The sequence below is a fragment of the Enhydra lutris genome, unplaced genomic scaffold (genome assembly GCF_002288905.1).
Source record: "Enhydra lutris kenyoni isolate GAN:26980312 unplaced genomic scaffold, ASM228890v2 scaffoldscaffold4, whole genome shotgun sequence".
NCBI classification, from domain to species: Eukaryota; Metazoa; Chordata; class Mammalia; order Carnivora; family Mustelidae; genus Enhydra; species Enhydra lutris.
This window is the reverse complement of record NW_019154088.1, coordinates 47,414,188-47,437,297: the sequence shown is the minus strand read 5'-3', so window position 1 is coordinate 47,437,297 and position 23,110 is coordinate 47,414,188. Positions and strand designations below refer to the sequence as shown.

The 23,110-nt window shown below is 35.1% G+C and overlaps 1 protein-coding gene across 3 annotated transcripts in view; it reads left to right on the top strand.

Moving 5' to 3' along the window:
- LOC111160889 (SOS Ras/Rho guanine nucleotide exchange factor 2) overlaps positions 1 to 23,110 on the top strand; it is a 79,001-nt gene that overhangs the window by 3,105 nt on the left and 52,786 nt on the right. For 2 of the 3 annotated variants that reach the window (XM_022524295.1, XM_022524288.1), the window contains exons 2-5: positions 14,677 to 14,802; positions 17,288 to 17,419; positions 18,540 to 18,704; positions 22,064 to 22,267. In XM_022524295.1, coding sequence (XP_022380003.1) covers positions 14,677 to 14,802; positions 17,288 to 17,419; positions 18,540 to 18,704; positions 22,064 to 22,267 — 627 coding nt within the window. The remainder of the gene's footprint in view (positions 1 to 14,676; positions 14,803 to 17,287; positions 17,420 to 18,539; positions 18,705 to 22,063; positions 22,268 to 23,110) is intronic. The other variant, XM_022524291.1, reaches the window with a different exon arrangement.

Genomic DNA, 23,110 nt, shown 5'->3' with positions numbered 1-23,110 from the left:
TTTGCTTATTTTCAAGTTTTGGCTAATTTTTATGAAAATCAGATTACTTGGTGAAGTCAACCATTGTTGACCCTGAAACCACAGGGGATTTTTTAAGCCAACATTAAATATTTGTTTCACTACATAAAAACACAAACATTGAAAAATAGATTTATGGAAAAAAATTTTGGAAATAGAAATGTGTTTTTTAACTTTTTGTTTTGTTTTTGTTCTTTTTGTTGTTGTTTTTTAACTTTTAAAACTACAGGTATAGCATTTAAATACATAAAGAACTACAAAGGGTCAAGCTGGGGGAAATAACATTACTAATGGATAATACATGGATTGTTAACATTACTGCTGAATTATGTATCTTCCCTAAAAGAGCCAGAAACATAAATGCCCTCACCACTACTCCCCAAGAACGCTGAAGCTATCATATTACTCGGGAGAAAAAAGAGTGTGGGATATACTTGTAAATGCAACTTATTACCTGTGTCTTTGAAATGCCTTTGGTACTTTGGTATGCGCTATTGATTTTATGTTGAAAAAATCAGTGTTAGCATTCTACGTATGGAAGACATGCCTTTAAATAATTTTATTAGACGTTTTTCGTCCATGTTGTTTCCCTTGTAGATGCCTTTTCTTTTGGGTGTTCTTCACCACGCTAAATGTGGAAAAGAAAATGTCTGTTGCCTTTCTCTCTGTAGTTAAAAGTGTCATAGAGAGTTAGATAGAAGTGGTTGAATTGTTCTGACTTTAATTCAGGTTAAATATGAACTCCTCACCGCAAACATTACGGTTTGCTCTTAGGTATCTGTCTAAAATATGAGAGATACGAGACAATGTCTAGTTAATTAAATAGCAGTCTATGGCAAGGAAGAAAAAGGTAGGAGGTTTTGGTTTAGAAATGCTTTTGTGAACGCTGAAAGATTCTGGTGTTTCTGCCTTTTTTACTCTCTTTTGGAGCCATTTTAGAAGACTGCTCTGGATCTTTCTCAGGCCCAAAAGAAAAGTATAGGGAGCTTTGAGAAAATAAAATTGGTGTCACTGACGCAAGAGGGTCAAGGAGGGCTTCTCTAGGGAGGTAACGTTTGTGCTGAGTTCTGGGGATATATTCAAATATTTATTGAGTGCCTCAAGGGTGTCCTGTACTACTGTTGATACTGAGGTTGTGTAGTAAGGCCTCTGTTCTCCTAAAGCTTCCAATCTAAATGTCTGTGTGGGAGAGGCCTGAGAAGGACAGGCAATAAAGAATAATTATCTGCAAGATCAATAGGAATTAACAGGACAAAGAAAGTGGGCAGAAAGGATTTGAGGTTGAGGGAGAGGTAGAAAGGTGAATTGTTTTAAAGAACTAAGACCAAGTGAGAAGAAAAAAGCTGGTTGGTATACCAGGTTAAGAGGTTTCTATTTGAGAGTAGGAGCCCTGTAGTGTTATTTATGTAACAAAATAATTAGATTAACTTGATCAAAATTGCTTTTTTAAAGTATCACTCCAGCTGAAAGCTAGAAATGAATAGGATATCCTATGATTTTTTTGTGATGTCAGGCCTGTTCTGGATTTCCTAAAGCCACTGACTAAAACAGTAGAACTCCAGGGAGTCACTTGGAATTATTCCAAACTAATAATGACCCAAACTGACCCAAGGGGTTCAGCCAGAACTGGATGAGCATTAGGAATGCATTTTAACTTGCTGCATTTAGCTCCCTGTCAGCTATGATTTAGTAGCTGTCCCCTATTTTCAGTTTAATTTTGGTATGGTATATATGGAGCAATAATATTCCATTAAAGTGTTTTATGCTGACTATGCAAAGCATTACCTGTGTTACCACTTGACATAAATCAAGTGTATGTCTTTTATATTAACCATGGCCTCTCTTTCAGGGGAACAGTAGTTTGATTATATTGTCTGTTAGTCTGCATGTTTGAATCAGGAAGGAATTTTAATGGAGCTAATGGATTTAGCATTATCTCATGTAGTCACGTTAAAAATTAACCTAAAACTCTTATCTTCTTTTACGTGAGAACATATGATAGTAGAAAGCCTTTGAAAGGTGTAACTGTTATACACTTCACATTTTAATGTGTAGAAATGAAGCAACACAAAATAACATCAAGATGTAGATGTGAGCACTAGTATTGTCTTTTGCAAATAAAGTTTTCATTCTCCCTGTTTTCTTCTTTAAATCACTTTGTAAACTCAAACATTATCTCTTACTTACATAGCACTTTCTAATTCTTTCTTAACCTACCCATTAGCGGCATTTGGCAGTCGAACTCCTCCTCTTTCTTGAAATCCTTTCCTTGTTTGGCTTCTAGGACACCAACCTCTGCAGGTTTTCTCCCTCTGGCTATTACTTTTCAGTCCTCTCCTTTGTCGAGTCCTCCTCCTCTTCCCAAACTACATTATCCTGACCTCCTCATTGCTTAGTTTTTGGACTTATGTTTTTATTTACAGTCATTTGTAGATCCCATCCAGCCTCATGGCTTCGCATGTCATCTATATCTGATGATTTCCATATTTTTATTTCTGGCTCAGAACTCTCTCCTGAGGTTGGGTAACCAACTCCTTTCTTGATACTTCCACATCTCAACCAATACTGAGCTCCTTCTCTTCCCCACCCCAAAACCTGCTGCTTTTGTAGTGTGTCCTTTATCAGTATATGGCCAGCTTCTGCATCCTTCTAGTTGCTCCAGATAAAAATCTGGAGTTATTCTTGAATCCTGCCTTTCCTAATTTGTGTAATCTGTCAGCAAATTGTTTAGCTCTACTTTAAAAACTGTAGCTATCTATACTCAACCACCATTTCATACTCTTCCACTTCTACCACCTGGGACCAAGCCATCACCAATCTCCTGGAATGTTAAAATACCCTGTAACTGGTCTCTCTTCTGCCCTTGCCCTGTTCAGTCTTTTCTCAATGTGGCAGAGATAAGTGAAATCTTGTCATTCCATTGTTCAGAACTCTTATTGCTTCTCAGAATAAAAGTCTAATAAGTCCTCTCAATGGGTTACTACACTTTGATGCTGTCTATTGCCTTTACATCTCTGACTTCATACACTTCTCTCCCTTTTTTGCTCTGTTCCTTCCCTACAGTGGCTTCCTTGTACTCACAGACACATTCTAATGTGTAGACATATTCTAATCTCAGAGCTTTTGTACTTGCTGTTTCTTCTGCCTATAACAACCTTCCTGCAGATTAAAAACATGACTGGTCCTCGTACCTTCTTTAAGTCTTCAGAAAAACATCATCTTGAAGAAGACTCCTCTTGGAGCCTATTTAAAACCACTATATCCCCTTCTTCCTAGGCATTCCTCTGTAGATGTTCACAACATAACCCAATCCAAGCTTATTATCATTGTCCAAAACCTCTAGTGTAAGTGATACACTCAGTTTTCAAGGCAGAAACTTGATCTTCCATCACCCTTCCCTTCCTTCTCACAGCAGGTTCAAATCTCATCAACATTGAGTCTTGATTCTTTCTCCTAAATTAGAGGTTTGTTGTTTTTTTTTAGTTTTTTTTTTTTTTTGCTATGTGTCCCCAAAATAAGTTTTTAATTGTTAAAATTGTTCAAGTTCAAATAGTTGCAGAAGGTATAATTTTGTATGTGTTCTAAATACTGATGTTTTAAAATAAAATAGTTCTATCAGTCTTTTATTTTTATTTTTTTTAAAGATTTTATTTATTTGAGAGCGAGACAGTGAGAGAGAGAACAAGAAGGGGGAGGGTCAGAGGGAGAAGCAGATTCCCTGATGAGCAGAGAACCCAACTCAGGGCTGGATCAATGGTGGGGGCGCCTGGGTGGCTCAGTTGGTTAAGTGTATTTTACCATATATGTTCTTTAAACATATTTTCATTGAATTCTTGGAGCTGTATATCTAGTTCATTGTATTCATTTTCTGTTGCTGTTTAACAAATTATTACAAGCTTTAGGGGCTTAGTACAACATAAATTTATTGTCTCACAATTTCTGTAAATTAAAAGTCTAGGCACAGTTTAGCTGGGTTCTCTACGTAGGGTCTTAGTCAAGGTTATATCTGGGGTTGCAGTCTCATCTGAGGCTTGGGGTCCTCTTCCAGACTCATGTAGTTATTAGCAGAATTCATTTCCTTACAGATGTAGGTCTGAGACCCTCAGTTCCTAGAAGGCGGCTGCCATTCCTTGCCACGTGACCCTCCCTATAATATGTCAGTTTGCTTTTTCAAGGCCAACAGGAATGCATCTGCAGCTGTTTCTTATTTCATACTTCTAGATCTACTTTTAAAGGACTTACCTAATTTGGGTCAGGCATACCTAGGATGATAATCTTTCTGTTAACACCAAGTCAACTGATTAGGGACCTTTGTCACTTTTGCCTTATATGGTAACTTGATCATAGGAATGATATCCCATCATATTCACAATTCCTGCCCACACTCAAGAGGAGTACACAGAGCATGTACATCAAGGGGTAGGAATCCTAAGGGCCACTTCAGAATTCTGCCTACAACACTCATTAATTTAATGTAAAATATCCACCACATAACTAAATTGGTAAAGTTAGTTTTAATTGTCAAGCCAACCAGCCTCATCATATTTATCTTATTTGAGACAGTCAAATGAATGTGTTAATACATGTCACATGCCAGCCATCTCACTTCTGAATTCTAATTGTAAGATAGGAAAATAGTTAAGGTGTGAAAACTTGCTTTGAATTTTTTCTCTTGAGTGAAGTAAGGTATTGTTGCCTTTTAGTATTTCTTCTTCTTTTTTTAATGGTTTTATTTATTTGAGAGAGAGAGAGATCATGAACAGGGTGGAAGGGGTAGAGGCAGAAGCAGACTCTCCGCTGAGCAGGGAGCCTGATACAGGACTCATCCCAGGACCCTGGGATCGTGACCAAAGCTGAAGACAGATGCTTAACCAACTGAGACATCCAGGCGATCCTGTGGCAGATGTTCTTTAAGAAAGAGTACATGTGGTAGTTTTGGTAGTATGCTGAAGGAAGTGGGTACTTAGCCCAGGGAGCCTTAAACTTTAAATAAAGCATATTTAGATTAGTGATCTTTTCCTAGTTCACAGGGGGAAAAAGCCAATATTAATTTTTTTCAATTTCAATTTTATTTTTCACTCATAAGTTTTTCTTAAGTCTGTGATGTGGTGACTGCTGCTGTTTGCTTACTAATGAGTAATGGAAGAAGGTAAAACAAATGAACAAGAGATAGATTTTACAGGAAAAGGAGTTACATTTTTTCTTTTCTCTTACAGATATGTGCTTGTAGTTTTCACTTTTATAGTCATTTTTGCTAATATTACTTCTGCTTTCTGTGGTGTAATATTAGTCTATTAATATTTTCATATTCTGCTAGGAGCGCTGTGACTTCCAAATGCTTTGCCATTGGAACAAGTTGGAAACCATTGATTTAGCCTGCACTTTCTTGGCTTAACAGGTTAATGGCCTGCCTGTATGGGAATGCACTTACAGATCATGTGCCATTTCATTCCACTAGAAGAAAATTTTAATGACAAAAATTTTAACCTCCATTAATAGTCTTCTCTACATGTTTTGATTATTTTATGGTAAACCCTTGTATAATATTAAGCTAAGTAGAGTGAGATTCTTTTTTTTTTTTCAAGATTTTATTTATTTATTTGTCAGAGAGATAGTGAGAGAGGGAACACAAGCCGGGGGAGTGGGAGAGTTAGAAGCAGGCCTCCCGCTGAGCCGGGAGCCTGATGCAGGACTCGCTATATCCCAGGACCCTGGGATCATGACCTGAGCCCAAGGCAGAGGCTTTAACCCACTGAGCCACATAGGCGCCTCTTAAAGTAATACAGTTTGATAAGTTTTTATGTGTGTATATTTCAGTGAATCCATCACAATTAAAATATTGAATATATCCTTCAGCCCATAATTTCCTCTTGACTCTGACTCTTTAATTCTCCCTCCCTCCCCATTTCTTGTACCGAAGCAATTACTGATCTGCTTTCCATTACTATAGATTGCATTTTCTAGAGTTTTGTATTAATGGAATCATATAATATATATTCTTTTTATTTTTCTGGCTTCTTTGACTCAGCATAATTATTTTGCAATTCCTCCATTTTGTTTCATATATTAATAGTTCACTCCTTTTTATTGTTTGATAGTATTCCATTGTGTGGATATTACCATACCATTATTTATCTCTTTATTAATGTACCTTTGATTTTCATATCTTGGCTATTACAAATAACACTGCTGTGAATATTTGTGTACAAGTCTTTTTATGGACATTTCCTTTTTTCTTGGGTAATTATCAAAGAGTCGCTGGATCAGATAGGAGGTGAATGTTTATGGATTTAATTTGCTTTTCCCCATTGATTAATAATGTTGAGCATTTTTCGTGCTATTTACAGTGCATGTATTTTCTTTGGTGAAGTGTTTGTTCAAGTCTTTTGCCCATTTTTATTGAGTTGTTTTGAATTGTTAAGTTTTGAAAATTCTGTATCTATCTCAATACAAATCCTTTATCAGATATATGTTCTACGGAGATTTTCTTCTGGTTTATGGCTGCTTTTTTCATTTTCTTTCTTTTTTTTATTTTATTTTATTTTATTTTTTTTTTTAAAGATTTTTTATTTATTTATTTGACAGAGAGAGAGATCACAAGTAGACAGAGAGGCAGGCAGAGAGAGAGAGAGAGAGAGAGAGGGAAGCAGGCTCCCTGCTGAGCAGACAGCCCGATGCGGGACTCGATCCCAGGACCCTGAGATCATGACCTGAGCCGAAGGCAGCGGCTTAACCCACTGAGCCACCCAGGCGCCCCATCATTTTCTTTCTTTTTTTTAAATTAAGATAATGTTAATTTAATGTAATTAACATTTAAATGTAAAGTTTAATGTTTTTATTTGTGTTTATACATGCATCTATATATAATATCACGACTATTCTTTTTTTTTTTTTTAAGATTTTATTTATTTATTTGACAGAGATCACAAGTAGGTAGAGAGGCTGGCAGAGAGAGAGAGAGAGGAGGAAACAGGCTCCCTGCTGAGCAGAGAGCCCGATGTGGGGCTCGATCCCAGGACCCTGGGATCAGACCTGAGCCGAAGGCAGTGGCTTAACCCACTGAGCCACCCAGGCGCCCCACGACTATTCTTTTTTATAGTATGTATAAGGAAATACCTTCTGGCAATTTGAAAATATGGTGTAACTAAAATACAGGTCTGACTTGTTAATCTACTTTTAAAGACTGAAAATTATTTTAATTGCTCTTTTTCTGAGTAGTCTTTCAGAAAACTATGATGGGTAAGTTCTGGTGTGGTAATTTTGTTTACTGTCTCAAAGGGTGCTGAGATAGTAAATACTGCAACTACAAAGTATGGTTATCTTTATCAACTTGATGTCCTATTAGTATTTATGTGTGGGATTTTAACATTTTATATATATATATATTTTTTTTAATATATATATTTTTTATGACTTCATATTTGCAGTTACTTTAAGAAGTTTGGCATAAGAAATTTTTTTTTTTTTTTTTTTTTTTTTTTATTTGACAGAGAGAGAGAGAGAGAGATCACAAGTAGGCAGAGAGGCAGGCAGAGAGAGGAGGAAGCAGGCTCACTGCCGAGCAGAGAGCCCGATGCGGGGCTCGATCCCAGGACCCTGAGATCATGACCTGAGCCGAAGGCAGAGGCCCAATCCACTGAGCCACCCAGGCGCCCCATGGCATAAGAAATTTTGATGCTCAATGTTAAAGTTGCTTTGCAGGTTACTTACCAAAATCATAATCACAGAAAAAAAATCCATCCCAGTTAGACATTATCTTAATTCTCATGCACAATCACTTTCACTGAGTAGGGCACTTGGCTTTTATGGAGGATGTTTTAAGAAATAGCCTTATGAATGCCCTTGCTAAACTTCAATGTAAATGCTTTTCTTTTTATTAAAAAAGAAGCCTCTTAATTCTATTGAGCTAATAGAAATATATGGTAAGATGTAATTAAGTTTCTTTTTGTCATGTTAAAGAAGTGTAAGATGTAAGAGAAAATATTTACTTCCCCCAAATCTTGAATTTGTAAAGAAATATTATAAAGCCTGGCTTTTTGGATATTGGTCCTTCATAAATATCTAACTCCTTTACTTAAACTCTTCTTTCCCAAAGTCCTTAAAAAGGTAGTATTTGTTATCTCTAGTTTTATGTATCCTCCTTTTTCACACTTCCCTAGTTCATATTATGTTTCTTTATACATTAGTGTATTTTATCAAAATTATTCCTGCAAATAAAAAGATAACTAACTTTATGAGGTTTATAAGAAAAATAGCAGTACCTCCTCCCAGTCACAAAATTTTCTGCTTTCCAGAAAACAGTCACTTTTAACTTTTCAAAGTGATTCATTCACTTGTGTTGTAAAAAAAATTGCTGTTTCTTGGTTTTTCTTTTTGGCCATTATCTGTTAATGGAAGGTAAGGATTTAAAAAAAAATTTTTTTTTTAAGATTTTATTTATTTTGGAGAGCATGCACAAGCAGGAGGAAGGACAGACAGACAGAGAGACAGAGAATCTCAAGCAGACTTCACACTGAGTGTGGAGCCCAAGGAGGGCTCCATCTCACAACCCTGAGAAAATGACCTGGGCTGAAATCCATTGTCAGTGCTTAACTGACTGAGCCACCCAGGCACCCTAATATTCTTTAATACACATTATATTTCCTCCTTCCCACCATACACACCTTATCATACATAAATACTTCCTGCCTCACACCACATGCCATGGTTGTATGTTAGGTTTTTTTGGATTAGTATTCAAAGTTTACAGTATTATGACTGTAAATGTTATTACATATACACCACTTTTTCTTTCCTACTTAACCTTTTACTTTTACTGGAATTAGTAATAGTCTTGTTTTCTTGTGTAGTTTTCTATGTACCTACTAATTCAAGCTTAAACTCTCTATCAGTTGTCTAAATATCCTCTTAAGATTTTTAGATTCATCAGATGCTCTTATCAATTTAATCTTTTTTGAGGTTTTTATTTATTTTACTAATTGCTACACCCAGTGTGGGGTTCTAACTCATGACCCTGGTGAGATCAAGAGTCACATCCTTGGGGTGCATGAGATCAGGGTTGTGAGATCAAGCCTCATGTGGACTTAAATTCTCTCTCCCTCTCCCTCTGCCCCTCCTCATGCTCTCCTGTTCTCTCTAAAGTAAATAAATAAATCTTTAAAAAAAGAAAAAAAGAGTCACAAATTCTTCAACTGAGCCATTTCATCTTCTTGAGACAGTTTCTCCCAGAGTCTTCTGATCTTCTGTAGTCTGGACTGGTGACCTTATGCCTGTTGTACATCTCTCATAATTTCCCTTCACTTTATCCTGGATACTCCTTTAGCCTTTTTTCTGTATTGATTCCTTCATTTCTTGTATACCATATTTTTCTCTTGATTTATACTCCTGTTTTTACTGTGGTACAAACTATAAAAGCTTAATGAGAAAGGGTGCATGGGAGATAAAAACTTTTGACCTGTTATGTCTAAGCATGTCTTCATTTTACCATGACATTTGATTGATAGTTTGTTAGGATCTTATTCTAAGTTGGAAATCTGTCTTCTAGCTTCTAGTGTTAAGGTTGAAGTCTGGAACTAATCTAATACATATGTTGTATATGACCCTCTTCTTCCCTTCACCCTAACCTTGTAGGATATTCTTTTTGTATCCAGGAATCTGATGTTTTAGTTTCATTTATTAGCTGGGGACTAGCAGGGCCCTTTTGACTTATTTTATTGTGATTTTATCCTTCCATTTTCTGTTTGCTAGGTGATTCTCCAACTTTTTTAACTTATTTATGGTGAAGTAGTAAAGCAATCAAAAATGCATAAAATATAAACACACAATTTAAGGAATATAGCATTTTTCTCAATAGAAATCTCCAGAAGGTAACCATTTTTATGGTAATCACTGCCTTGCTTTTTCTTTTATAGTTTTACCATTTAAACATGTCTCCCTAGGGGCGCCTGGGTGGCTCAGTGGGTTAAGGCTCTGCCTTCGCCTCAGGTCTTGGTCTCAGGGTCCTGGGATCGAGCCCCACATTGGGCTCTCTGTTCAGTAGGGAGCCTGCTTCCCTTCCTCTCTCTCTGCCTGCCTCTCTGCCTACTTGTGATCTCTGTCAAATAAATAAAATCCTAAAAAAAATAAAATAAACATGTGTCCCTAAATTTTATAGCTTAATTTTGTTTGATCTTGAAGCAGAATTCCTTTGTTTTTTGTTTTTTTTAAAGATTTTATTTATTTGACAGAGAGAGAGACCACAAGTAGGCAGAGAGGCAGGCAGAGAGGGGGAAGCCGGCTCCCTCCTGAGCAGAGAGCCAGACTCGGGGCTTGATCCCAGGATCCTGGGACCACGACCCGAGCCGAAGGCAGAGGCTCAACCCACTGAGCCACCCAGGCGCCCCGAAGCAGAATTCCTTTGTATGTATCCTTCTTGTCTGGCTTCTTTCTGCCAATATTATTTCGAAGATACAGCCACATTTTATGTCGCTATAGTTACTCATTTTTCTTCCAATATTCCATTGTATGAATATGCTACAATTTATTCCACTCTGAGTAGATATTTGAGTTTCTAGTTGGGATCACTAATAATGTTACTTGGGAACCTTTGCATGCATGTCTTTTAGGAAACCCATGTGCTTATTTCTCTAGAACAATACTGTCCAATAGAAATATAATGTAAGTCACATACGTGATTTTAAATTGCCTTATAGGCACATTAAAAAAGTAAAAAGAAACTTGTGAAATTGAGTTTAATAATGTATTTTATTTGACCTAATCATTTTAGCATATAATGCATATAAACATTGAAATATTTGACATACCTTGTTTATACTAAATCTTTGATATCTGGCATATATTTTACACTTAAAGTCCGTTTTATTCCAGTAGAGCTACATTTTAGGTGCTCAGTAGCCATATGTGGCTAATGTCCGCTGTGTTGGACTACATAGCTCTAAACAGACATGTATATCTCCAGCAGTAGAATTGCTGGGTCTTAGGGTATGCATATATTTTTTTAAGTTTTTGATTTTTTAAATTGAAGTATAACTGACATAATAGTGTTATCTTAGGTTTAGGTATATATATATACTTTGTGACGTTATCTCCACAATAGGTTAGTTGCCATCTGTTAACATACAAAATTTTCACAGTGTTATTGATTATAGGGTATTGCACTTTAGTAGATAATGGCAAAGTTTTTTTAAAGTGATTGAGCCAAAAAAAAAAATAAATAAAATTATTGAGCCATTTTGCACTCCAGTGGCAGTGTGTTGAGAGTTCCCTTGTCCTACATAATCACTAACACTTAGTATTATCAGGCTTTTTAGTTTTGCTCTCTGATGAATGGGTAATAGTTTTCATTGTGGTTTAATTTGCATGTCTCTCATTACCAAAGAGCTAGAGCTCTTATACGCCATTTGAATTTCTTTTGTGAAGTGCTGATTTGGTTTTTTTCTATAGGGATTTTTTTTTTCTTTTTTAAGCAGGCTTGTTGCCCAACATAGGCCTTGAACTCACAACTCTGAGATCAAGAGTTACATGCTCTATTGATTGAGCCAGCCAGGTGCCCCTGTATTAGGATTTTTATCATTTTTTTTTTCTGCTGAACTTCGAGTTCTGGATACGAGTCCTTGTGTTTTATGTGTCGCATAAATCTTCTCCATTGCATACTTGTCTTTTCACTTTCTTAAAGGTCTTGATGAACATTAAGTTTTAATTTTTAATTTGAAGTTATGTTTATCAGGCCTTTCCTTTATGGATAGTAATTTTTGTGTCTTGTTTAGGAAATCCTTTCCTATCCTGAGGTCGTGAAGATAATATCTTGTTTTATAGTACCAGTTTATTAGGTCTTTATGTAATAGTTCTAAAATATCCAGCTAGAATTGTTGTTTGTGTAGAGTATGAATCGGAGTTGAGTTTCATTCTTTTCTGTATGGGTATCCAGTTGTTCACTATTTATATGCGACCCCACCCTCATACCCTGTAATACTACTTTGTTGTAAATCAAGGGTCTGTATATTTATGGGCTTGTTTCTGGACTCTTTTCTCTTCCATTCATCTGTTTGTCTGTCATTATAACAATATCACATTCTTACTGTAGCTTTGTAATAGATGTAATAGCTTTGTAATAGCTTTGTAATAACGATTACAGCAAGTACTTCTACTTCTTGGAATAACTGCCTGATTTTCTTAGCCTTTTGCATTTCCATATAAGTTTTAAAATTATCTTGTCAATTTCAGCAGACAGACTTTTTGGTTTTGACTATGATTTTAATTAAGTCTGTGGACCAGTTTGAGAATTGATATATTTGCAGTATTAAATCTGTACTTCTTTTGTTAAGATGTATTCTGAAGTACATGATACATTTTTTATTCCATTGTAAATGATACTATTTAAGATTTTTGTTTTTCATCTTTTTGTGTTCCACAGAAATAAAATTTTATTTTTTATGAATTAAAATAATTTGGGGTGCCTGGACATATTGGTTATGTGGCTGATTCTTGATTTTAGCTCAGGTCATGATCTCAGGGTTGTGGAATTAAGTCCTGCCTCACCCATGTTCAACACTGTCTGCTTGAGATTCTCTCTCTTCCTCTCCCTCTGCCCTTCTCCCTGCTCGTGCACTCTCTCTCTCTCAAATAAACACATGAAATCTTTTAAAAAAATAATTTATCTGTACAATATTTTGATTTTTCTTCATGGCTGTATTAGTCTGGGGTCTCCAAAGAAACAGAAACACACACACACACTCTCTCTCTCTCTTTCTCTCTCTCTCTTTCTCTCCTTTCCCTCTCTTCATCCCTCTCTAATAAAGATAGGCGAGTCCAAAATCTGCAGTCAGTAAGTCGAAGATTCAGGGGAGCTGGTGGTATAGTCCTAGTCCAAGTCCTAGTTCAAGGCAGAAGACCAAAATCCTGGCTCAAAGACTGGCAGAGAGAAAGAATTCTTTCTTACTCAACCTTTCAGACAGGTCCACTCACACTGGGGAGGGCAGTCTGCTTTACTCAGTCTACCAATTCAGATGTTAATTTTACCCAGAAACCTTCATAGACCCACTCAGAAATAATGTTTAACCAAATGTCTCAGCACCCTGTGGCCCGGACTAATTGACACATAGAATTAACTGCTGTAGTGGGCAGTCAAAGATGTAAATCTCTTCCTTTCTAATTCTTACACTTTTCTTTTTCTTGCTGGACTGCACTATCCAAGACCTCCAGTACAATATAGAATAGAGATGATAGAGCGAGTATCCTTACCTTTTTCCTGATATCAAAAAGAAAGCTTTTAGTATTTCACCATTGACTATGATATTTATTGTAGTTTTGTTATAGATATCCTTTTACTAAATTAACTGGGAGATTTTATTATGAATGAATGTTGAGTTTTTTTAGATGTTCCCTAAATCATTGATATTATCATAATTACTTTTCTTTTTTAATCTCTTAGCATGGTGAATTATTTTTGCTTGATTATCTGACATTAAATCAACTTTACATTCCTGGGATAAATCCACTTGGTTGGTCACATTTTTTTTTTTTTAAATATGTATTATGGAATTTAGTTGATATTTTACTTAGGCTTTTATTTCTAAGCTGATGAGTAAAAATGGCTTATAATTTTCATCTTTTTTTTTTGAGTTTTTATATCAAGCCTAGTCTCACAATAAGTTGGGAAGTCCGTTTTGTTCTTTCTTTCTTTTTGTCTATTTTGTTGTTCTTCTAGTTTCTTTCTTAATGTTTAAGTTTGTTGGTGACGCCATCTAGACCTATATAATGAACAAGTCTCAACAAGTTAAAAAGATTGAACTCCTAGAAAGTATGTTTTCTGATCACAATGCAGTTATTCTAGAAATCGGTAAAAAGGAGAACTTAAAAAAATACCATAGGTTCAGGAATTAAGAAATGTACTTCTAAATTCTAAATGTCAAAGAGGAAGCCATAATGGAAATTAGAAGCTATTTTAAACTGCATAATTTAAAAAATATTCTGTATTAAAGTCTGTAGGTTTTTGTTTTGTTTTTGGTTTTTACAAAAATCGGTCTTAGACTACTTAAGTTTTCTGTTAGTTTCTGCTCTGTGGGTTAAAGAAAGTTTACAGAGATCAACAATTAAGAAGTGGGTTTCCCCCACTTTTTGTGTTTTATGTCTGTATTTGAATAACTATTCCAGTAAAATGTTAATAATTATAAATAAGATTCTCTGAGGGTTTTTGTTTTTTTTTTTTAAAGATTTTATTTATTTGGGGCACCTGGGTGGCTCAGTGGGTTAAACCTCTGCCTTCGGCTCAGGTCATGATCTCAGGGTCCTGATATCACGCCCTGCATCAGGCTTTCTGCTCGGCAGGGAGCCTGCTTCCCCCCAGCCTCTGCCTGCCTCTCTGCCTATTTGTGATCTCTCTCTGTCAAATAAATAAATAAAATCTTAAAAAAAAAAAAGATTTTATTTATTTGACAGAAAGAAAGCGAGAGAGGGAACACAAGTAAGCAGGGTGGAAGAGGGAGAAGCAGGCTTCCTGCAGCACAGGGAGCCCATGCAGGGCTCTATCCCAGGACCCCAGGATCATGACCTGAGCCTAGGCCAGCTGCTTAATGATGAGCCACCCAGGTGCCCCATGATTCTCTGACTTTGTTATAAATATTTTTGCTTGTACTTTAACTGAGAACTTTTTTTTTAAAGGTTCAAGAGCAAGTACATCCCACTCTCTCAGCTAATGAAGAATCTCTCTATTATATTGAAGAGCTGATTTTTCAGCTGCTTAATAAATTATGCATGGCTCAACCAAGGACTGTTCAAGATGTGGAGGTAAAAACTATTTTGATATTTCAAATATCACTGAACCATTGTACAGATTTTTAAATTAAATCTTTATCATTCTAAATCATTATGGAAACTGAAACCATTGAAATCATATGTGGAATATGTGCCGAGTTTATTTTCAACAAAGATATCAAGGCAAATCAATGGGGAAAAGAAAGTGTTTCAGCAAAAAAAGTGCTAAAATAACTGGATAAATTTATGAGGGAAAAACCCTTGAAATCTATTTCATATAAAAATTAATTCAAGATGGATTATGGTCTTAAGCATAAAAGCTGAAACTATAAAGTTTTAGAAGAGAATGCAGAGAATATCTTCTTAACCTGGGGTTAACCAAATATTTTTTTTTACAGAGGACTCAAAACACAGTAAGTGTTAAAGAATAAAATTAACAAGAAAATGGAAAAGGTGTAAGTGACAAACCAGGAGAAATGTTTGTGATATATATTCCTTACATAGGATTTGTATCTAAAATGTTAATTCCTACAAGTCAATAATAAAAAGACACCTTCCTCCCCCAAATGGGCAAAAGTCTTGAACAGACACTTCAAAGAAAGAAGATATGATATTGAGCAATAAGCACATGAAAAGTGCTCAAGCTCTTTTTTTTTTTTAAAGTAATCTCTACACACAGTATGGGGCTCAAACTCACAACCCAAGATCAAGAATTGCATACTCCACTGACTAAGCCAGCCAGGTGCCTTTCAAGCTCTTAAGTCACAGGGAAATAGAAATTAAAACCGTATTGAGGTACCATTTCACACTGCTTTCAAGGGACAAAATTAAAGACTAATAACACCAAATACAATGTAGCATGACTAGAACTCTTACACATTGCTAGTGGGAGTATAAAATGGTATAACCACTTTAGAACATACTTTGGCAATTTCTTATAAAGTTAAATATACGGTATATCTACCCTATACCCAGCAGTTTTACTCCTAAATATTTCACCTAGAGAAATGAAAATATGTGTTCAGAATGTGACTTATGTATGAATGTCCAAGCAGTTTTATTCATAATAACCAAAAATTGGAAACCACTTAAATTTCTATCAACAAGAAAATGAATAAACAGATTGTGGTTGATTTATAAAATGGAACACTACTCAGTAATAAAATGAAAGAATGAACTATTGATATGTGCGATAACATGGCTATAAGTCACAGACATTATATAGAATGAAAAAAGCCAGACCTCAGAGAGTACATATGGTATGATACATTTATATGAAGTTCAGAAACAGCTAAAATTAATGGTGATAGACATCACAATGGTGGTTGCCTATGAGGTGGGGGGAGTGAGATGATAGAAATATTATGTGTCTTTATTAAACTGATGATTACACAGGTGTAAGCATTTTTCACCAAAACACTGAATTGTACACTTAAGATCTGTGCATTTTACTGCATATAAATATTACTTCAAAAAAGGACTAGTAAAAATCTTAAGGTTATTTACTGTTTGATTAATATACAGACATACCTCTAAAAATTATGTGAATTAGTGCTAAAATACTTGTTTTGGCTCAGTTACATGGGAGTATTTTTAGGTTTTTAGAAATACATATCAGTACAGCTTTCAAAAATTACTTTTGTACTTTACTGTTTACATTACCTTTCTTTTGAAAATTGTTTCTATAATAAAGCAGCAACTTCCAGTATGAAGGAAAATCTTAATTTGGAGTAATTGAGCCCTTAAGATTTTTTGGGACTCTTGGAATTAAAGCATTTGGTTCCCTACACTCAACTCTTAAGACATTAAGTATAAAAAAAGCATACTTCTCAATAGCTAAATATGCTAAAAGATGAGAACATAATTTTAGAAAACAGGAAGTCCTGCTACAAATTGGAGTTTGATTTACCTATCATTAGTTCTCATTATTCATGCCAACCACTGGTTAAATTTTAGATTAAAAGAGCCATAATAGTAACCTAAAAGGCTTAGATTGTTTTTGGCAGAAGATGTGTTTCCTGAAGCCATTTTGAGCTTTGTCACCTACTTGAAACTTTAAGAGGTACATGGCATCTTCTTTTTAAAATTCTTCTCTATATTTGAAGCTCTAAGGTTAGCAAAAGGAGACTGCTGTATAATAATTTATAATAATGAGTTAACTGCTTATGCTAGGTAAATAATTTTAACCCTAGGAACCTTATTGTAAAATCACCGGTGAGTATTTCATACTGGTTTTAATCTCTCCTAATGTTACTACTTTTTCCCAGTTCTCATTCCGCCTTAATTATGCTTGTGCTTAAAGTGTTCTGTTTAAATTTTACCTTTTTCTTTACTCATGGGAATTATGTGGAAAAATCTTAAGAGTCCTGTTGATTCTTTTTAAAAATAATTAGTTATTATAGGAATCAGAACATGTTATGTCACTATTATCTGCTAGCATTAGCGATGATAAAATTAGTTTTGTATGAAAAAGTTATGAACACTTCTATTAACAATAGTACTGCTGTGATCTGAACAGGAACGTGTTCAAAAGACCTTTCCTCATCCAATTGATAAGTGGGCTATTGCTGATGCACAATCTGCCATAGAAAAACGAAAACGAAGAAATCCTCTCCTACTGCCTGTGGACAAAATCCATCCTTCATTGAAGGTAGTAAAAAAAAAAATTTAAACATTGGGAAGTTCTTTGTCATGAATAATACCTAATAACATATTGGTGTATTTATATAGTACTTATATAGCATGATCTATGTTAGTATGTGCATGTACTTGGATGTACTTGTAACACATATATACATATGTATATATATGTATATATATATATAAATGTGTGCACAAATAAAAATAAATGATAAAATCGGATTTCCTTTCAAATAATATTAAAAGTTATCGATAAGCAATAATACATCTTTGTGGTATCTTCTGTTGAGTACTACCCCTGACTGATTCTCAACCTCTTGTTAGGCAAGTATATATTGTCGAGGCACCTGGATGACTCAGTAAGCTAAGTGTCTGCCTTCGGCTCTGGCCATGATCTCAGGGTCCTGGTTTTGAGCTGTTCAGCGGGGAGTCTGCTTCTCCTTCTCCCTCTCCCCCTCCCCCACTTGTGCTTTTTCTCTCTCTCTCTCTCTGTCCTGCTCTCTGTCACATAAATAATAAAATCTTTAAAAAAAAAAATATATATATATATATATATGTAGTCAAAAGCTATGGTGAGTTCAGAACTGTTTTTAAATTAATTTGTATTTATCATAGATATTTTTATGTGCATTGGAAAAATAGGCTAGGGAATATTATTTGGTCTATAGAGAATATTTGATGTATGTGGATTTGAATGCCCCCTTGGTAGCAATTTCAAGACATCCCCTAACTCCCCCCTCATATGCACACATCCTCCCCTCAATACAAACCACTGTCATTTGGGGATATTGGTTACAGGTCCTTGAAGATAGCAGATACTTGTCTAATGGGTTTTGGATAAAGTATTAATTAAGATGTTTTCAGTGAAGTCCTGGCCAAGATTTCTATATTAAATCAATAATCTCTTCTTCCTTGATACTAAAGGCAGATGTTAGATTAGATGTCTTTTTTAAAAGCGCCGATACTGGGACCAGTGGCTCATTCTGTATCCTATTATACCTATAACTTTAGACATTTGGTTTATAGAAAGTTTCTTTGTAAGCAAGAATGTTGGAAAAAAATTTTAAGTGTTTAAGTGATACTTGACAGTGCCATTTTTGGGGAATTAAATTGTTTATTTTTTTCCACAGGAAGTTTTAGGGTACAAAGTGGACTATCAGGTATCCCTGTATATTGTGGCTGTACTAGAGTATATCTCAGCTGATATTTTGAAGTTGGCTGGTAATTATGTTTTTAATATCCGACATTATGAAATATCTCAGCAGGACATTAAAGTGTCAATGTGTGCAGATAAGGTAAGTGTTAAAAGCTATTTAAACGTAACTTGAATATAGTGACTATATGTCACCTCAACCTTTTTTATACATGTTGATATTCATAATTTTTATAATTCCTGGAGTTGGAAGACAGAAAAATGCTGGCATTTTAGACAAACCATGTTATTTTCAACATATGACAGGATGGGAATCTCCCCCCTACCCCATCAAGAATCTTTTACCTACAAGAAAAAAACATCCTAAGCCTCAAGCCAATTTAAGAAAAATAGTTAGAATTTTATCTTTTTAGAAAGAAAATATATACAGAGCATTCAGGTACTTTTAAGTACAAGGAATTTTGAAAAGCATACTTTGGTTTCACAGAACAGTGGGGCACAGGTAGAGAGCAAAATACTGTAATTCCAGTGTTCTTGCTTCTGATACTTTTTTTTGTAAGTTACCTCGTTGCTTCCTGGCTGTAAGCCTCTGGGGGAAGGAACTGAATCTCTTTATTTTCCTTTCTCCTCCTTTTCTTTCCTGTCTACTTTTTTTTTTTACTTTTTAAATCAACATTTTTGGGTATCTGTCTATGTGCCAGTCACTGTCCTGAGCATTAACGGTACCACGTTGAACAAGACAGCAGTCCATGTGTTAGAAGGAATTCATTTTAGTGGGAAGTAAAAATATTGTAAAAAATATAATAATTGCAGCACAGTGTGATTAAAAACTATCATAAGCCAAAGATACAGTGGAGAAAATGATCACCTCTGGCATGAGGGAGAACACTTCATAGATAAGGTGCCTAAACTAGACTGCTAAGGGTGAATGACCCCTAGAACTTGGCACATGCCAGTGGTTCTCTACTTTGACTGTACATCAGAACTACCAGAAAGACTGCTGATACCCGCATCTTACTCCCAGAGGTCCTGATTTACTTGGCCTGGGTTAGGACTCTAACCTTAGTGTATTTTGAAAGCATCCCAGGTGATTTTGTTGTGCAGTTATGGTTGAGATCTGCTCTAGTCTGTCTTGGTCTCAAAGATGATTTTTCACTTGAATTTCATAGTAGAAATTCCTTGATATTTCTATTTTGACTTCTAAAATTACAATTACATGCTTTAAAAAAAAAATTTCTTTCTCAGACCTTAGAAAAGTTGCAGGTACAATAAAAGATACTCCCCTGTGCCCTGAACCATTTGAGAGTAAGTTGCCAACATAGTTTTGCCAACATTCTTCTGCATACCCATAGTATGACAATCAAAATCCATGAAATTAACTTTGATACATTATACTCTGTAATTTTCAGGCCTCATTCAGGTTTTGCCCGTTGTTCCAGTGATGTCCTTTATAACAAAATGATCCAGTCCAGAATTAGTCATGTATCTTTCTGTCTAGAAGAGTTCCTCATAATTCTTTAACCTTTGCGGCCTTGATAATTTTGAGGATTACAACTAGTTATTGTTTAAAATGTCCCTTACTGGGGCTCAGTCAATTAAGTATCCGACTCTTGATTTTGGCTAAGGTCTTGATCTCAGGGTTGTGAATTCAAACCCCACATTGGGCTCCACAAGAAAAAGTCCCTTACTTTAGTTTTTTTCTGATATTTTCTCTTCATTAGATTCAGGTTATGGATCTTTGGCCAGGAATATCCTAGAAGTAATGCTGTACTCTTTTCATTGCATTTCTCACATGGCCTGCAGTTTTGATTTGTCGCTTTACTGGTGATGTTCGTTTTGATCACTTGATTAAGGGCTGTTTTCCAGGCTTGTCTGTTTTGAAGCCTGGTTGTTTTCCAGGCTTCTCTGCCTAATTTCCCTTTTGTAATTAATAAATTTTTTGTGGAATATTTTGAGATTGTGAATATCTTGTTCCTCATTGCACTTGAAATTTATTCATTTATTTATTTTAATATAGACTCATGGGTTCTTATTTAATATGCTCTCCATTATTTGATTACTTATTTTGATAATTCATATTGTTCCAGATCTGGCCAGTGGGAGTTCAAGTTAGCTTCTCTCTGTATCATTCTTTGAACACTTTCCTTTGACAGAGGATGTTCCAGGTTCAACTTTTCTTTACATGCTGCTCAAGCCTGATTAGTCATTTTCTAAAAACTCCAGGTTCCTTTTAGTGAAGAATGGTATTTAGAAACCAAGATTTGGGTGCTAGATAAGCTCACTGCTATTACAGTGTACATGTTCTGGTCTCTAGAGGCCAGATTTGGGGACTGTGTGTGTATATATACATTATATGTTTACAACACATCTATATTTATTTCTTACCAATGTTTTTGTTGTTATGGCAGCCCAAGAAAACTAATACAGGCGTGTACTTTCACAAGTTGTTTATTTTCCAGCATAGGTGATGTATGTTAGCACCAACCTACATTTAGCTGGGAATGGTCGGGTAGTAATTCAGTTCTGCTTAGAAGATAGTATTTATTGACCTATTTCTGAGTGGGTATAACAATTTTGGGAAATCTGCTGCTTTACCATTCTCTCAGGCTTAAGCTTCTAACTCAAGAACTACTTTGTGTCTACCAAAAAAGAATTATCTATCTTTATATGAATTCATAGATCTCTCCAATCCAAAACTAATACCACAGGGTTCATTTTAGTCTCCCCTTGTTCATGTTTGTAACTGTCTTCTCTGACAGAAATCTGGCTGCCATTTTTTGTAATATATTTTCTTATTTGGTCTGTTCTCCTGTATGTACCCAATCTCCTAACAGTCCTCTCTTCCTGCACTGGTATAGGCACCTTCTTTAACTGCTTAATAGCTGTTGCTGGTATAGTCAATATGCATTAGAAAAGCATCACACTGTGTTCTATCATGTGCTTCTACAATAGTATCCTTTTCTTTTTCTCCAAGTGTGTATAGCTTTCTTTACAGTAGGACAAGGAAGTACCACTACTTTGAATGCCTGCTCTTTGCCAGACATAGTAGTATGCATTTTATGTACATTACCTCATTGAATTTTTTCATCAGTTACATTTTACGTAGAAGGAACCTGCTTTAACCTGCTTTAAAAAGAATAAATAACTTGTCTGTAATCACAGGTGAGTAATTGGTTGAACCAGGATTTTGGCTCAGATTGTTGTCCTTAAAAGGTATGCTCTTTTTTGCGATTATATATGTGTGTTTATGTGTGTGTATGTATACACACATATATTATATAAATTAGGTTTATCTTATTTCCATAAATATTTATCTATCTGTGAATATCCAGTTTTGAATGTTTTTTCCCTTCAACTTTTCATATTTCTCTTATTTGAATTTTCTTATATAAATTAGTTTGTAATACAACTCTCATTGTGTGTTGCTTTAATTCTAAATAACCTTGAGACCATTTTATAAAAGTATGGAAAATAAGTTTCTGTATTATTTATATTTGTCAGGTTTTGATGGACATGTTTGATCAGGATGATATAGGTTTGGTTTCTCTCTGTGAAGATGAACCTAGTTCTTCAGGTGAATTAAACTACTATGACCTTGTCAGAACTGAAATTGCAGAAGAAAGGCAGTATCTACGGGAACTAAATATGATCATAAAAGTGTTTCGAGAAGCCTTTCTTTCTGACAGAAAGCTGTTTAAACCCTCTGTAAGTACCTTTGTGGTTTGAAATTCTATGTACCAAATTGAAATTCTGTGTAACCAAAAGTTAAATAGCAGCTTAAAATCATAAATAAGAACTTTTTATATTTGGAGTATATAAGCAAAAATATTCTATTATGTAGTATTTATAGTTTTAAAAATATGTGAATTGTTCCACATTAAGGGCATGACAGTGAAAGTTAGACACAAGTGCACACAGCTGCCCTGATGAGAAAGGGGGACTAATGGGAATGAAATAATTCAGCTATGCAAGATTTGTGGTTTATAATCATTTGTTTTCACATAGTGAAAAAGATGTATGGTCTAGAAAAGAGAGACTTAATACTTTTTCATGTCTTTTGGTAAGTACTTTAAGGCAGTGGCTTCAAGTTTTAACAGTGGAACTTTTTAAGAAGTTTATGCAGAGTGCCACATAAACAAAGAGCTATTCCGTTGGAAAATGGGATAGAAGTGGTGGGAAATAGGATGGGAGCCTTGTCCTTCTTTTTCTTACTACTGTAGCTTCTAAAGTCAACTTAAGGAATAAAGCTAGACAAATAGTGTCTTTTTTAAAAAGTTTTTTTTTTTCCTTTCCTTCCTTCATCCCATGACTTATTTTTCCTTAGATGTCTGTGTCTGCCCTTCACTTTAAGTACTCAGCCTTTTTTCTACCTCCTGACTTCCTCCCCCAAATAACTATTACATGAGTGAATGTGCAGACACAGCTGGCTGAGTGTTTAAGATTAGGAAGTGATTTAGCCTCTTTGAGTCTTTTCCAAAGCATGAGTTTCAGTGATAATGTAAGGGTTTTTAGTTTGCTTCTTTTTTTTTTTTTTTTTTTTTTTTTTTT